Source organism: Gasterosteus aculeatus, chromosome 5 (genome assembly GCF_964276395.1).
Source record: "Gasterosteus aculeatus chromosome 5, fGasAcu3.hap1.1, whole genome shotgun sequence".
Taxonomy (NCBI): Eukaryota; Metazoa; Chordata; class Actinopteri; order Perciformes; family Gasterosteidae; genus Gasterosteus; species Gasterosteus aculeatus.
The window spans coordinates 15,056,561-15,069,998 of record NC_135692.1 but is presented as its reverse complement, the minus strand read 5'-3'; the positions used below and the strand labels follow the sequence as shown (position 1 = coordinate 15,069,998).

Here is a 13,438-nt window from a genome sequence, read left to right as displayed (position 1 = left end):
GAATCAGTATTACGGTCTGTGACCATCCAATCAGTGCCTTGCGGCTGCAGCAGCGACACCAATCAGGATCCAGGAGGTGTGTAAACACACGTTGTGGATCAGCCCAGTGGTCCCCAACCTTTCTTACCTCACGGACCGGTTTCATGTCAGACAATATTTCGCGGACTGGTCGAGAAGGTCCGACGGGGGGGGGGTAGTAGTCGTTGTTGCGGGTGGAACGACCGACGTGAGGGAGGGGGGGATGTAGTCGCGCGCTCTGTGTTCGCTGGTCGTGCACGGTAAAAGGACAAGAAAAACGCCTGGTGACGCGTAGATTAGAAAACAAGTCAGTTCTCAATGTGAAAAAAAACATGCTGTATGGGCTATTTATGATGACATGAGTGTTAAATTCAACATATTTTTTCAGGCAGTGATAGGACAGTCAATGATGCAGAGAGCACAGGGAGAGGAGGAACACCATGTCGAATAGAGAGAGGAGAAGCACAGAGGAGCCATGGCTCATGGGTCATGGCTCCTCTGTACAAGGCAGGACCTGACGTGGAGGACAAGGAGGCCCTCTGGGCACTACTGTAAAAAGGAGACTCCGTATGTAGATAGTTCTTAATCTGCAATTGTGTTGTGTTGTGTTGACATACTTTTCTTTACTGTTTTCTTAAATTTAATAAACTACTAACACATTTATTCATTGTCATTGATTGTCCATGACTTTTACTGATAACATAATGCAATATAGCCAGGACAGCCTTACAGAGTCGCGACGCTTTGTGTTGCGTTGCTTCGCATTGCGTCGAGGTCTGTATGATCACAAAATTCAGAGTTTACCCACCTCTAATTTTACCACTACAGCACTGATCTCATCGTACATGTGAGCATTTGCCCAGGATGCGCTCATGGTGCCGTCAGAACCCTCATTTCTCCTTGGTCCTGAGACGTCCTTGGGCGGCAAAATGCCAATCATCCATTGGAAGAGCATGTTGGTCAGCTCCCGTGTGATGACCAGGGATTTGATTTTTGGAATTACCCTCAACATTGGTGGCATACACTTCTGTTTTCCAAATTGTGCTTCGTCATCATTCGTCAACTGATTCCTGCAGTTCTTCGAGAACTCCCCGAGGAACAGTTGTTTCCAAGGAGCTGTCGAAATGCAAGTTCTGAAAGTCAGCGTCTGACATGTCGTCCAAGAAAGGAAGCATGGTCTCATTCACCTCCCTCACTATTACTGCTTCCGGAGATTGAATGCTTTCCGTATCAGTCTGGCCGCCCGATGGGACATTTGTTGGGGGAAAATTGTTGAGCCTGCGTGGGGTGAGGCTCTCAGGAATGTGACCCTTGATGTGAGCCGGTGACTTAAGGCAGTCCAGGGTGAGATAAGACACAGATGAAAACATGCGTGCCCTGACTGACCTTTTAGATGTTGTTGATTGTCTGGGTCCATAAAGGGAGGGTCACAGGGTCACCCCTACATCATCTGCTACTTTTCCCACATTCCTCTTGAGGGGTGGGCTGTCCTGAGGCAGCACAAACCCCCCTAAGTGTATAAAACCTCCTGTTCTCCTCTTTGACTTTGTCAGATCTTCCTGCTCCTTTTGGGGGAAGGAACCTCTGTCCCTTTTCAGCTGAATTGTAGTCATTTGACTTCTGTCTGTGCTTACGACTTGTGCTGATGATTTCTGTATTCTTTATCTTTTTCCTAATATTCTAGTTAGTAATAAATACTTAATCACAAAGCAAGCTCAAGATACTTTTGATTTCTCACATGGGCTAAATCCACAAATTTCCACCACAACATTCTCGTGGTTCTCAACAGAGTCTGAGGTTCCTGGAGACTCGTCATCTGTCCCATTCAGGTCAGACACCAGCCTGTCTCTGAAAGTGGTTCTCTGTCTTTGTTCTGGAATTGTGAATTCCCGATTCATCTTTGCTGTAAAATTTTTCATCATTTTTGCGGCATGATTAATCATTTGGTTGAGTCTTGTGGGTGGAGCGATGTCCCCAAACAGCAAGGCAGTAGAGGTGTTAGAATTGACTCTGACTCTAACCACTTCATTGATCATGCTACTAAACATTTCTGCGCTATGATCCTTGATCTCGCCTTTGACTTCCAGGACATCTTTGAAGCCTTGCATCACAGTGTTACCCACAACGGCCTTGACTTCAGGCATGTTTCTGGTCCTGTGATGGCCCAGCCGGTGAGCAGGGCCCCACGTGGCGAGAAACAGCCAGGAGAGGGCCACCAAGAGGCATGGTAGTGGAAGGGCGGTACTACCCCAGGTGTCACTGAATTCCCCTCCCAGGTGTCGGTAATCACGCAGGCAATCAGGAGCCTGTTTTAAACCTTCCTCCCAGGAGACACGAGGGAGAAAGCGAGCGGGACAGTCGGAGCGCTAGGAGAGTGAGACCCAGAGGATGTTGCTCAGCGAAAGGGGTCTAACTAAATATATTCTCTCTCTTCTGCACCAGGAGGAATCTGGCGAAGCCTCCCCCGATGTCCCTGGCCACCCCAGTGAAGAGCTTTTGAGTTATCGTTTTCTTAACCTTTTCCCCCCTCTCCCCTTTGCATTATTTGATAATAAACCTTGGTTAATTTCACCGTAACCCTGCTCCTCGTCCGCCTCTCTTCTCCCCTGGGACCCCTTGGCCTACCCCGCGAGGTCGGGCGCTCACAGTCCTTAGATTGTTGAGCATGGCTTTTGTGAAGACCGAGACTATTTTTAATATCATGTCGACCAACAGCACATTGGTGGTGCTGTCTGGGGAGCCATTTCGCAACAGTTCAAACTGTTCTGGTGTCAAACTGTTGAAAAAGGACTCAATAAATGGCTTCACGCTGTATTCTGAGTCCTCCATCTTCTCTGCCTGTGATGTTTCTACTTGATTCCTGCTTCTTTGCATATTTTGAGAGACTTTCCAAATTTTTGGAGCGATCAGAAATTACGACCTGCTCTCACGAGACCAAGTTATTATCAGAGGATTCCTTTGATCCTCTGATCTACATCTGGTCGATGACGCATGCGTCACCGACTGACAGCTGATATACCGTCAGAGCGATTATTGTCATTACAAAATGAGTCACAACTAAATAAGTTGGATGGATCGGACTTTTTCTCAGCTGTAAAAGAAGGTGCAATCTGGACATCGCTATTTGTCGCTGACTTACTTTGTGTGTGTTCGAATGGACTGGAGGACGTCAGCTAACGTTAGCATCACCGCCAGCGGTTTAATTAAAAAACAAAACTAGACCAAAACATAGCAATCAAACGTGACATTGAATTGTTAAGTAGCTGTATGAGGTCTGTGTTAAATCAATTCATGCATTCTTTAGGTAACGTCATAAAACAAAATACGAGGCGCAGCCGTTAAATCGGAAGTACGCACGTTAGATTTTCATAGTAAAGCAGACGCAACAGAACGTTAATATGATAGAAATTCGTCTGTGATGCAAGCGTAACATTAGAAGAAAAGGTATTTTATGAATGTAAAATCATTTGTGGCCAATGGGAGTGTGTCAGCAACAGTGGTCGACTACACGCAGATTCATTTTCATTCCGCTGCACAGCAATACTCATCTTCTAATCCACTGCCATGACAGTCATGTTTAGTTGATAGCACCTGGAGTATACCGAGTGTGATGTGCATCTTGTTTTATGGAAAATGCAGCCGAAGCTGATGGACCCACACGGAACCTTCTCTGACACGTCATCATTTCTGCAGAGATAGTCTACTTTTGAAATGTATATGAGAACTGTATCAGAGATAATGAATACCATTACCCTAATCCTTATCTGCTCCACTGTGCTGCTGTCATCAATCAGGGATGTCATTTGTCTCCTTTCAACGAGGAACGTCGCATCTCAACAGTAACGCACTCTTTTAATGATGATTAATCTGATGGAAGAACTGCTGATAAAAGGTGTACCAGACTATTACTATTTATTTAGGAGGAGGAGTTATGGATGTAACATTTGCTTTACAATGTCTTGCAACATTTGGAAGACGTTTACAAACACAACACATTTTATGAGCGAGCTGCTCATAAAAGATTACGGAGAGTTGTAACAGTCGTGGAACGCAGCACCCGCGTGCTCTGATGAAGTCTGGCCCCTGCTGTGGGAGATGAAGTGGAAGCCCTGGGGAACACAGCAGCAGCTTGGAGTGCTTTACGTTTCGGGGTGGAAAGATCTTCAGTCTGTGCACCTTTAGTTAAATGGAAAAAAGCACTGTGGTCGAACCTCGTGCAAAACGTTACATGCTTCAAGAGTTTTAGTTGAAGTAGAGCATCATCAAGTCACAGACCAGATGTGCAACTTTGAGAAACTTGCATGCTAGAGGACACTGACTTTGAATGAATTAGTAAAATCACAGGTTTCTGCTGTGAGGCGTTTTACCAGCAACCTACGATTCCTTTTGGGCTCTTCGGGATGTCGGCTCTTCCCCTCGCAGCCCTTGGCGTTTTAGTGCATCTGGACACTTTTACGCACGGGTGCCAGCTCCCTTCCGAGTGGCGGCCGCTGAGCGACGTCCGTCGGGCGGAGCTGGCCGAGACCATCGTGTTCGCCCGGGTCCTGGTGATCCACCGACAGCCCCTGGGCATATTTGGTATGCCAAGAGTATTTCCAGCTACTTCCAGGACGCCATCTTCGCCGACACGTCCGACAACAGGCGCACCTTCTCCAGCCTCTTCCAGTTCTCCAACTGCACCCAAGGGAGCCAGCCTTTCCGAGTGGGACACACAGGAGGACAACATATATTGTTTCCACAGGATCACAAAACCAAATAGAGTTGTACCCCTTTAGACTGTATGCAGCATAACTGCTTGGTGGTGGCCATAATAGTGCCCGCTGCTTCATGGAAGAAGAAGAAAAATCTCCTTATACAACCCCATTAAATTGTGACAATACTAATATACGGCCCCCTTCTTTAGTCAGGTCAGTTGACACCATCTTGTGCATGCTTTTTATTCATGTGATAATGTTTTTATCATCCTGCGCCCTGGATAATGACTGCTGAAAAGGAAGGTTTTCATGTTGGGGACCGTTAGAATAAACAGGCTGGAGCCACTGAGCTGCTTGTGATGCCTTCTCCGACAGAGCGCTGTTGTCTCTTATTGCCTCAAAAAAGGAGAAAACGCAGTGACTTTAAATAAGGGATGCAACGCGTGAAATAAACAAAATCCTCTTTTACCCCAAAACCGCAGACATTTCAACGTCAAGTGACAGCAGCAGAGAGTTCAGTTGTTACTTTATAGTGTTGTAAAAAGTAGGCCGCCAAATGGTTAATTAGGAGCTCGTGAGTTGAGGTCAAGAAATAAATTAATATATGAAGCGACTTTTGGACTATTATTTGATAATATCATGTCAGGTGTTAGTAGAGATTGTTGTCATCTTAGTTTAAAGTCAAGAGACATCGAGAATAGAATATTTTTTTACCCAAAGATTTTGAAGCGCCTGTGGTGGTGGTGAATGCGGCATACTGCGTACCGGCAGCTCATTGGTCCCATTGACAGAGAGGCGGGACTTACGCGTAATGTACGCTGTTCGATTTGCTAAATGGGGAGGTGACGTTTACGGAAGTACTCGATCCAGTAATTCAGTGTGAACGAGTCGAATCCAAAATATGGAACAAAGTAATGGTAAGTTCTGCGTCACCGGTAAAAAAAAAAAGTTTAGATGAATTGTAGCGCGCGCGCGCATATGTACACGAGCCGTGTCCCCGGAGCTTTAGAGTCGCCATCTGTCACAAACGCCAGCGATAAGTGTGTGTTTATAGCTAAGCTAACGGGCACAACGTTGCAGCTGAGCGCCCGTTTTTTATGTCCTCGGAGTGTTGACGACAGTAACTCATGTCCAACATTATAACGAAGGACCTCTGACCCGGACTTGTGGACTCTGGCGATGAAACACGCCGCGTGTCAAACATCCATTAACATTATTATCGCCCCGCTGCATTCATGCTGTCAGTTGCCTTTCCTCCTTTCCAGACGGGAACTTGTCGCAGGTTCGGCACGTCGTGTTGGTGCTGTCGGGGAAGGGAGGCGTGGGCAAGAGCACCATCACCACCGAGTTGGCCCTGGCCCTCAGGCACGCTGGCAAAAAGGTAAGCGCGCCGGGGACCACGTGATCACCACGCGCGTACGGTCGCATTGCTTTTGAACGTGGCATGTTTACGGCATAGGTCGGCATCCTGGACGTGGACCTGTGTGGGCCCAGTATCCCCCACATGCTCGGCGTGGGCCGGCCTGACGTGCACCAGTGTGACTCTGGGTGGGTGCCGGTCTACGCCGACGCCCAGAAGGGCCTCGCGCTGATGTCCATCGGCTTCCTGCTGGAGGACCCGGATGAAGCAGTGGTGTGGAGGGGGCCCAAAAAAACAGGTACGCTGCTCTCCCATTGTGTTGGGCCACAGGTCAGAGGTCCGTCACACTTACTCTGGATCCCCATCTCTTCTCATGTTCCATCCCACAGCGATGATAGCGCAGTTCGTGTCGGACGTAGCGTGGGGAGAGCTGGACGTGCTGCTGGTGGACACGCCACCAGGGACATCGGACGAACATTTGGCGGTGCTGGAGAACCTTAAAAAACACAGGGTGGACGGAGCGGTCCTGGTCACCACACCTCAGGTACCCGTCAGCCTGGAGAGTCCTTACGGGTGAAATAAGGACCAACTCCCACTGACTGATAAGCTCACAAATTGAGTTCTGGCCATTGACCTACATTAAATATATGGTCCTGCTTTTGTTAAGAAACCAGGTCATCGTCAATGGTCCATGATGAATTTATGAAATTGATCTGATCACTTTCCTGACATTCTCTAAGTTGCATGACGTCCAGTGAGCATTGTTCTTGCCGGTCCTGTGTTTGCTGCAGGCGGTATCCACGGGCGATGTGAGGCGGGAGATCACCTTTTGTAAAAAGACGGGGGTCCGGATCCTGGGCATCATCGAGAACATGAGTGGATTTGTTTGTCCACACTGTTCAGTACGTAAACCGCCATGCAAGTCGCATGTGTAATGCTAATGATGTATAGTGAAATTGTACTTAAAACTATTAAGCAGCTAAGTCTGAAGGATTTGAAGGTCCTCTGCACATGAGTTGCTGCAGGACCCCAATTTGAAATCTATTCTCGATTAGTAAAATCATCCATTATTAACTTGTGTGGGTTTTTTTGTCACAGCTGTTTGTCGATTCTAATAAATCTTCTCTTTTCAGGAATGCAGCAATATCTTCTCAAAAGGTGGAGGTGAAGAATTAGCCAAGTTGACTGGATCAACGTTCCTCGGTGAGATGTCAGCTTCCCGCCACGTGGTGTCGCGATGCAGCTCATCCAGCCCTTTGTGATGTTGCACAGCTTTAGTCACGTGACAAGTCGATGCGCCTTGACGCCAGCGGGGCTCTTTTCATCGTCTCAGGTGAGGTCGGTATCCGGCTAAAGCGTCTGGTCCGTTGCAGGTGCCGTGCCCCTGGACCCTCTGCTCAGCGGCGCCATGGAGGAGGGCGCAGACTTCATCCGCTCGTTTCCCGACAGCGCCTCGTTTAACGCCATCAGCACCATCTCGCGGGCGCTGCTGTGCGACCTGGAAGGCGCGTGAGCGGCGACCCTGGTGTATTAAGTCGCTGTGCAGATGTAATTTATGCTATACAATTCATCACAATATAAAACTATTTACTGATTTTGTGTACCTTTTTTAAATAAATGTATCTGCCAACCGCACAATGTGATCTGTGTGTGCGGTTCTCGATCAGCTCATGTTTTTACTACAGATTGAGACTTCTGTAATAAATCATGCTGCTTGTAGAATACTTGGAACGTGTTACTGTGAAAATATGAAGTACTGAACACGCGTGTGTGTTGGAAGCCAGCCCAAACGAAGTTGGATTCTTCTTTAATTCGATTGTGACACATCAGGACAACCTCACGATCAGTCGGAATACAGATTGGCGCTTCAGTAAACGCGTCGGCAGCAGTTCCAATTTCAGAAAACAACCAGATCAAGTCAAACCGGTCTGAATGCTACAAAGACACAATGAAGCTTTTGTCGTGTGAACCAGAGTTCATACTTTTGGACAAAGTATGCACCGTGTAAAGAGTCTTTTTGATCTGGATAAAGTCTGCTGAAAGTAGCCTGCCCCTCCGCTTCATATTCAACAGCAACAAAACACTGAAACCCATGCAGGACCCGAATGACTGGAATGTGGAAGAGATCACAGATGGGGGGGGGGGGGCGGGAGGTGAAGACGATGGAGAGGAGATGAACTTCTGGAAATTACACTTGTGAGACCCAACACGGGGCGCACACACACACACCTTTAATGCAAACAGCACTACAGGAAAAACGGGGAAGTTTGAGAATGTTTGCGTAATGATTAGAATACAGCTACACACAAAACTCCCACTTCACCAGCAACATACTAAAGGCAATCTTAATCATTAAAGAAATACATCCAGAGGAATTCCAACCACTTATCACAATTTACCCACAGTGCATTAAATCTATGTAGATATTTATATGTCTGTATATATATATATATGTATAATATATCCTGGGGAAATAGACGTTTGCTGCATTAAACAGTTCGATGAACAATTTCTTATAAATAAAATGCGGACCAAAAAAAAAAAAAAAAAAAACGTACGTCCATAAACATTTGTCTTTACAAATAGATCCTCAAGATTAATGCAGAAATTGTGTCGACTCCCAAGTTGATACGGGAGGAGAAAAAGCTGTAAGACCAGAGGCCGAGCTGCCTCAGACGGAGGCGCTGCCTCAAACGGCCTCAAGGCCTGAAATAAGTGGAGGGAAAAAAAAGGAATCTATCATACAATTTTAAAAACGCGCACACATGCACGCAGACACACACACACACACACCAAGACAGACAAATCACTACATTGCGCATTTACAAGTTGACTATCAAATTGGGACAACTGTACACATCGTTGAGATAAGACCATATTCATGTAGCCATTTCAAATCCTCATTTCGACGCCTTTACTTCTTTCATCTCAAGTGGCTGATTCTTTTTTTTTTAAATTTTATACAAATTTCCCCCGTTTTACACTTTTTCTCCAGCAGCAACATAAAGGACAGATCTTTCATTGGAGACGCCTGGGTGTTTATTTCGTGGACAGAATGAGGGCGACAATGAGCCCGTAGAGACCCAAGACCTCGGCGAAAATCAAGATGAGGATCATGCCCACAAAGAGCCTGGGCTGCTGAGCCGTGCCCCTCACGCCGGCGTCGCCCACGATGCCGATGGCAAAACCTGCCGCCAAGCCGCTGAGGCCCACGCTGAGCCCGGCGCCCAGATGCAGGAAGCTCCTGAACACAGACGGGATGGTTACGTTACCTTAAACACTAGCTGGTGCTACTGCATCGCTTATTATGCCTGACCAGTCAAATAAGGAGAAAAATGACATTAGAGCGAGTTCAACGCTTTTCGTGTTATAGGGGAACTATGAAGCATTCACAAAGATGTGAAACATTAAACGTAGACAGAGTCTTGCTGTGTTCACTTACTACGCGGCAATTTATTGGCTGTGGTCTTTGCATCAGTAACTGAACTCACTTGTAGAGGGTGACCTTCTCTGAGATGTTGTTGGCAATAAGCACCGCTACCACCAGGCCGTAGATGGCTATAATACCCGCCATGACCACTGGGATGATGGACTTCATGATGAGCTCCGGCCTCATCACAGACATGGCGGCGATCCCCGTGCCGCTCTTGGCCGTGCCGTAGGCGGCACCCAAGGCTGGTATGGAGGAGAGAGAGATTTTAGTGAGAAAAAAAAAAAAAAAGGAATGGCAAACCACTAGCAGACAACCGAAATCAGTGGTCCCAGATGAATTAAGCAGAAGTGAAATTGAGATTGAAAACCACGACAACTGTTTCGGTTCCCCTTAAAATTCCAACATGTCTCTCTCTGCGAAATACCGAGGGGAAGAACAGAAGACTAACGGATCAGTCAGCCGAGGCCCCGGCGGACTGCTGCAGAGCGGTTAATCACTGTCGAAATGAAAGCGCCTCATTAGGTTAAGGCACACAGGGAAGTGCTGACGTCATAAGAGAAGCAGGATGCCACATCTCCAGAGCTCGAATCAGTACCGGCCATCGTCTACGTAGTGCAACGGCCAAACGGAGCAAAAAGCTTCGTCGGCAGATTGCCTCCGTCAGCGCGTGACGCCGAGGAGAAAGCAGAGTGCCAAAAAAGGTCACTCAACCAAGGGCGACTGCGGGAGAGGAACCTCAGACTGGACTAGATTACCACACATTAAAGGTGCGTTTATTTTCTCAAGGCGCGTGAAAGCACCTCTATGATTAAACGTGAACATAATGACGACAAGATCTTTGACAGCCTCGTCAGAGGAACCCTGACCTAAATAACAGCTAGAGTCAAAATCATTTCCCAAACAAACATTTGAATCCAGTAATGAACATTTTAAATACATTAAGGGAAAACCATTGCCATCCATTAACAAGCAGCGCGTTACTGTCAGCAACGTTAACGTCTCTATTCGGTATTGGTAAGTTCGGCCACAGCAAGGTGTTACAGGAGAGGACCCATCATCAAACATTGCCATTGAGACCGCATGATTAAAAGGTTTCCTGTCTGGGGGGGGCAGCTTCCGTAGTGGTGCAGAAGCACCACCTCTGGATTTTAATCCTAATACCCTCAGCTTAGGTGAAGAGCCGTCCCTCCCTCCCTGTATTTTTTCTTCCCTGCAGTAAGTTTAATGAATGGGACGCCCTTGTGACGTCTGGGTGGGAGGGGCCTCTAGCTAGGGATGATCTTGCATGCAATATGCCCACGCAATACACAGCGGATCGTGTACTCTGGAGTGGGCGAGTAGGAAAGCACTGCGAATGACAAAATCTCTAAGGTCAGAAATAGAGACTCGCCAACAAATCCATTGCATGACAAGCTGAAGAATATCTAGTATGCTACCATCATCAACTACGCCAACAAACAGTGTGAGGTGGACAGACTGATAATGTGAATGAAGGTCAAGCCCCTTAAAGCATAAAACCTCTTCCTTGGTGAGAAACTAAATAGGCAAATTCAAAAAAGGCAGATGCAGCGTAGCAAGAGACAAATGCAAATAGGCATCTTAAAATATTTGTCAGTGTGAAGTGGAAAATTTGGACCATTTGTTTAAATAACAGTAAGAAGGGCGATGGGGGGGAACCGGTTGAGTTGGTTTCGAATGGAGAATGGTACCTAGTGACACCAAAAGATCGCTACACGGCTTGCAACCAATTATAGAAATGGAGAACTACACTTCAGTGTGAAATGTTGACGCCCCATAAATACTCTACAGGCCTTATGAAGGACCAACCATCCGAAAAAACTCCCATGTCCACTGCGGGAAAAGTCCTTCAGCTCACACACACCAGGCGTCGACCGCCGGTTTAATGCAGGTTTCTTCAAACTCTTTCTCCTTTTTTTTTTTTTTTTTTTTTTTTTTGAAAAAAGGCAGTCAACAAACCAATGGGTTGACTATGTCCAGTTCTTATATTTATGGTGTACATTAAAAAGGAGAAGGATCTAAAATGACCCATCAATGACTCCACAACGATCCCTTGCACTTCAATCTGAGCGATCGTTAGTCCCCATAAATCGCACTACTACAACCCTCCTTTGTGCCAGCATGATCCCCTCCCTATAAGCCAATTCCCCAGCTGTCACTCCGTCCCCACAACCGACTAGTACTAACCTCCCCGGGCCGCCGCCATGCTGCCCATCGCTACACGTTACACACGATTGCCATTCCCTGATGATCGCCACCGGCCAGTCAGGTTTGGCCACATGGCCTCGAGCTACAGCGCTTTACAATGTGGTCAATTAGCGTGTTTATTTCTAACTGGAGCTGCACCCATCAGACCAGCCACACGGATCACACGTTGCTCCATGGATACTATTGACATATGATGAGGCACTTGTCCAAGATTACTAACCCATTGCCCATCAGCATTTCATTTTACTTTATTTTATTACTTGTTCACTGCTGTCTTGTTGTCTATGGTTACACTGTCTACTGTCGCGCATCAACCGCCAAGACAAATTCCTTGTATGTTTGACATATTTTGGCAATAAATGTTTCCTGATTACCAAAAGACAAATAAGCCACAAAAGTGTCCATGAAATAAAAAAAAGTTTCAAAGTTCACTTTCTCAGCCAATTAATACTTTAGTCAAAACAGTGATAAGGGGTTTCATACGCGTCTTTTGTAGTGTTTTTTGAGGTTCACTGTGAACTTTTAACTTGAGGGCAGAAGAAAGATGGTATATAAGTCAGAAGCCTCATCATGTGATCATCATGTGACCTCGTGTCATTCCCTTGAGCTATAAGGAAGTTCACCAGCTGATTCTGCATCCCAGTGGTCACCAGCAGCAAGAGAAAGCTATTTATGTTAAATGTCAAATCTCAATGTATGGATTACATACAATGACACCACGTACTCGACCAGTGGCACATTGGGCCAGAATATCAAACACTACACGGAACGACGTCAATACCATATAACAAATGGTTAATGCTCACACATGTCAAGCTACATTAAATTATTCTGTGAAAAACATATCGCCTCTTTAACACCCTTCATGGAGTATTCGGACGAAAGCAACCTGCAAGGTTTTATATCTAAAAATTGGATTTTGTGATCAGTTGGCTACTGCCATTTAATGTCCTTTATAAAATAACGTTAGTTCTAACCGCCTAAGCTAACATTTGTTAGCAGGCATCTGCAAACGTAACGTTAGCTAACTAGTCTTGACTAATAGCTAGTATGTTCTGCTTGCAATACTGCCACAATATAGAGAGTTTAAGAATAATTAAAGCCATTAGCTACGCGAGCTAACGTGAGATGACAGCTTGAGATTAGCATTGCGACGTTAACGTTAGCAAGGCTAGCGGGTAGCTCAAAGAGGCACTCCGTAGTTAACAATTCAAGGGAGAGACCTAAATGCAGAAGGACATACGAGTAAATAGATACGGAGACATGTTGTCACTAACAAACAGCTCAAATATAGGTGATAGTTACCGCTGAAGACCATGGCCGCAGAGGCGCCCATCACTGCGAAGAACGGAGAGTATTCGGGACTTTCGGCCGACATTCTTTCTCACACGGTATAAAACGGACTAAATATACAAAATTATAATTATTTATGTTGACTCGAAAAGAGAAATAACACTATCGAAGGCCTCGGAGTCAGAAAGCGGGACCGACAGGAACCGTCTGGCAACCTAACTAGCAGTGTAAACGGAGGAGTCACGACTCGTCAGATAAATACCCGGCGCAGCAGCACAAAATGGCGAAGCGGAAAATGTCACCTGACTCGGCCGCGCGGATAGAACCCATCGTCGGCTGTGTGTGGGGGGCGCGCTAAAACAAAGCCCGTCAACAACGTACCGCGGCACACGATGCGTTCACACAAACAACATG

At 46.4% G+C, this 13,438-nt stretch overlaps 2 protein-coding genes and 1 long non-coding RNA gene across 3 annotated transcripts; 1 reads left to right on the top strand and 2 right to left on the bottom strand.

The window, feature by feature from the left end:
- Positions 1–3,913: 3,913 nt before the first annotated feature.
- On the bottom strand, positions 3,914–5,565 carry LOC144408026 (uncharacterized). Its single transcript, XR_013467786.1, has 3 exons — positions 5,427–5,565; positions 4,386–4,712; positions 3,914–4,194 (listed from the first exon to the last, which is right to left on the bottom strand). It is a non-coding gene; the product is annotated as an uncharacterized LOC144408026 (long non-coding RNA).
- On the top strand, positions 5,491–7,711 carry nubp2 (nucleotide binding protein 2 (MinD homolog, E. coli)). The gene is made up of 7 exons (XM_040175898.2): positions 5,491–5,629; positions 5,978–6,093; positions 6,172–6,370; positions 6,462–6,616; positions 6,864–6,974; positions 7,206–7,275; positions 7,446–7,711. The coding sequence occupies exons 1-7, from the start codon at positions 5,614–5,616 to the stop codon at positions 7,583–7,585; spliced, it is 807 nt and encodes a 268-aa protein (XP_040031832.2). The 5' UTR covers positions 5,491–5,613; the 3' UTR covers positions 7,586–7,711.
- A 130-nt stretch (positions 7,712–7,841) lies between these two features.
- atp6v0cb (ATPase H+ transporting V0 subunit cb) lies at positions 7,842–13,374 on the bottom strand. The gene is made up of 3 exons (XM_040175899.2): positions 13,037–13,374; positions 9,564–9,747; positions 7,842–9,316 (listed from the first exon to the last, which is right to left on the bottom strand). Exons 1-3 carry the CDS (start codon positions 13,107–13,109, stop codon positions 9,112–9,114), a joined length of 462 nt encoding a protein of 153 aa, XP_040031833.1. The 5' UTR covers positions 13,110–13,374; the 3' UTR covers positions 7,842–9,111.
- Between the last annotated feature and the right edge of the window lie 64 nt (positions 13,375–13,438).

Coding starts and splice junctions, on each gene's coding strand:
- nubp2 (XM_040175898.2), top strand. Junction 6,371..6,461: donor GAGGGGGCCCAAAAAAACAG/GTACGCTGCTCT, acceptor TCCATCCCACAG/CGATGATAGCGCAGTTCGTG. Junction 6,617..6,863: donor TCCTGGTCACCACACCTCAG/GTACCCGTCAGC, acceptor TGTTTGCTGCAG/GCGGTATCCACGGGCGATGT.
- atp6v0cb (XM_040175899.2), bottom strand. CDS start 13,109: ATGTCGGCCGAAAGTCCCGAATACTCTCCGTTCTTCGCAGTGATGGGC. Junction 9,748..13,036: donor TGCGGCCATGGTCTTCAGCG/GTAACTATCACC, acceptor CCTCCATACCAG/CCTTGGGTGCCGCCTACGGC. Junction 9,317..9,563: donor GAGAAGGTCACCCTCTACAA/GTGAGTTCAGTT, acceptor GTCTGTGTTCAG/GAGCTTCCTGCATCTGGGCG.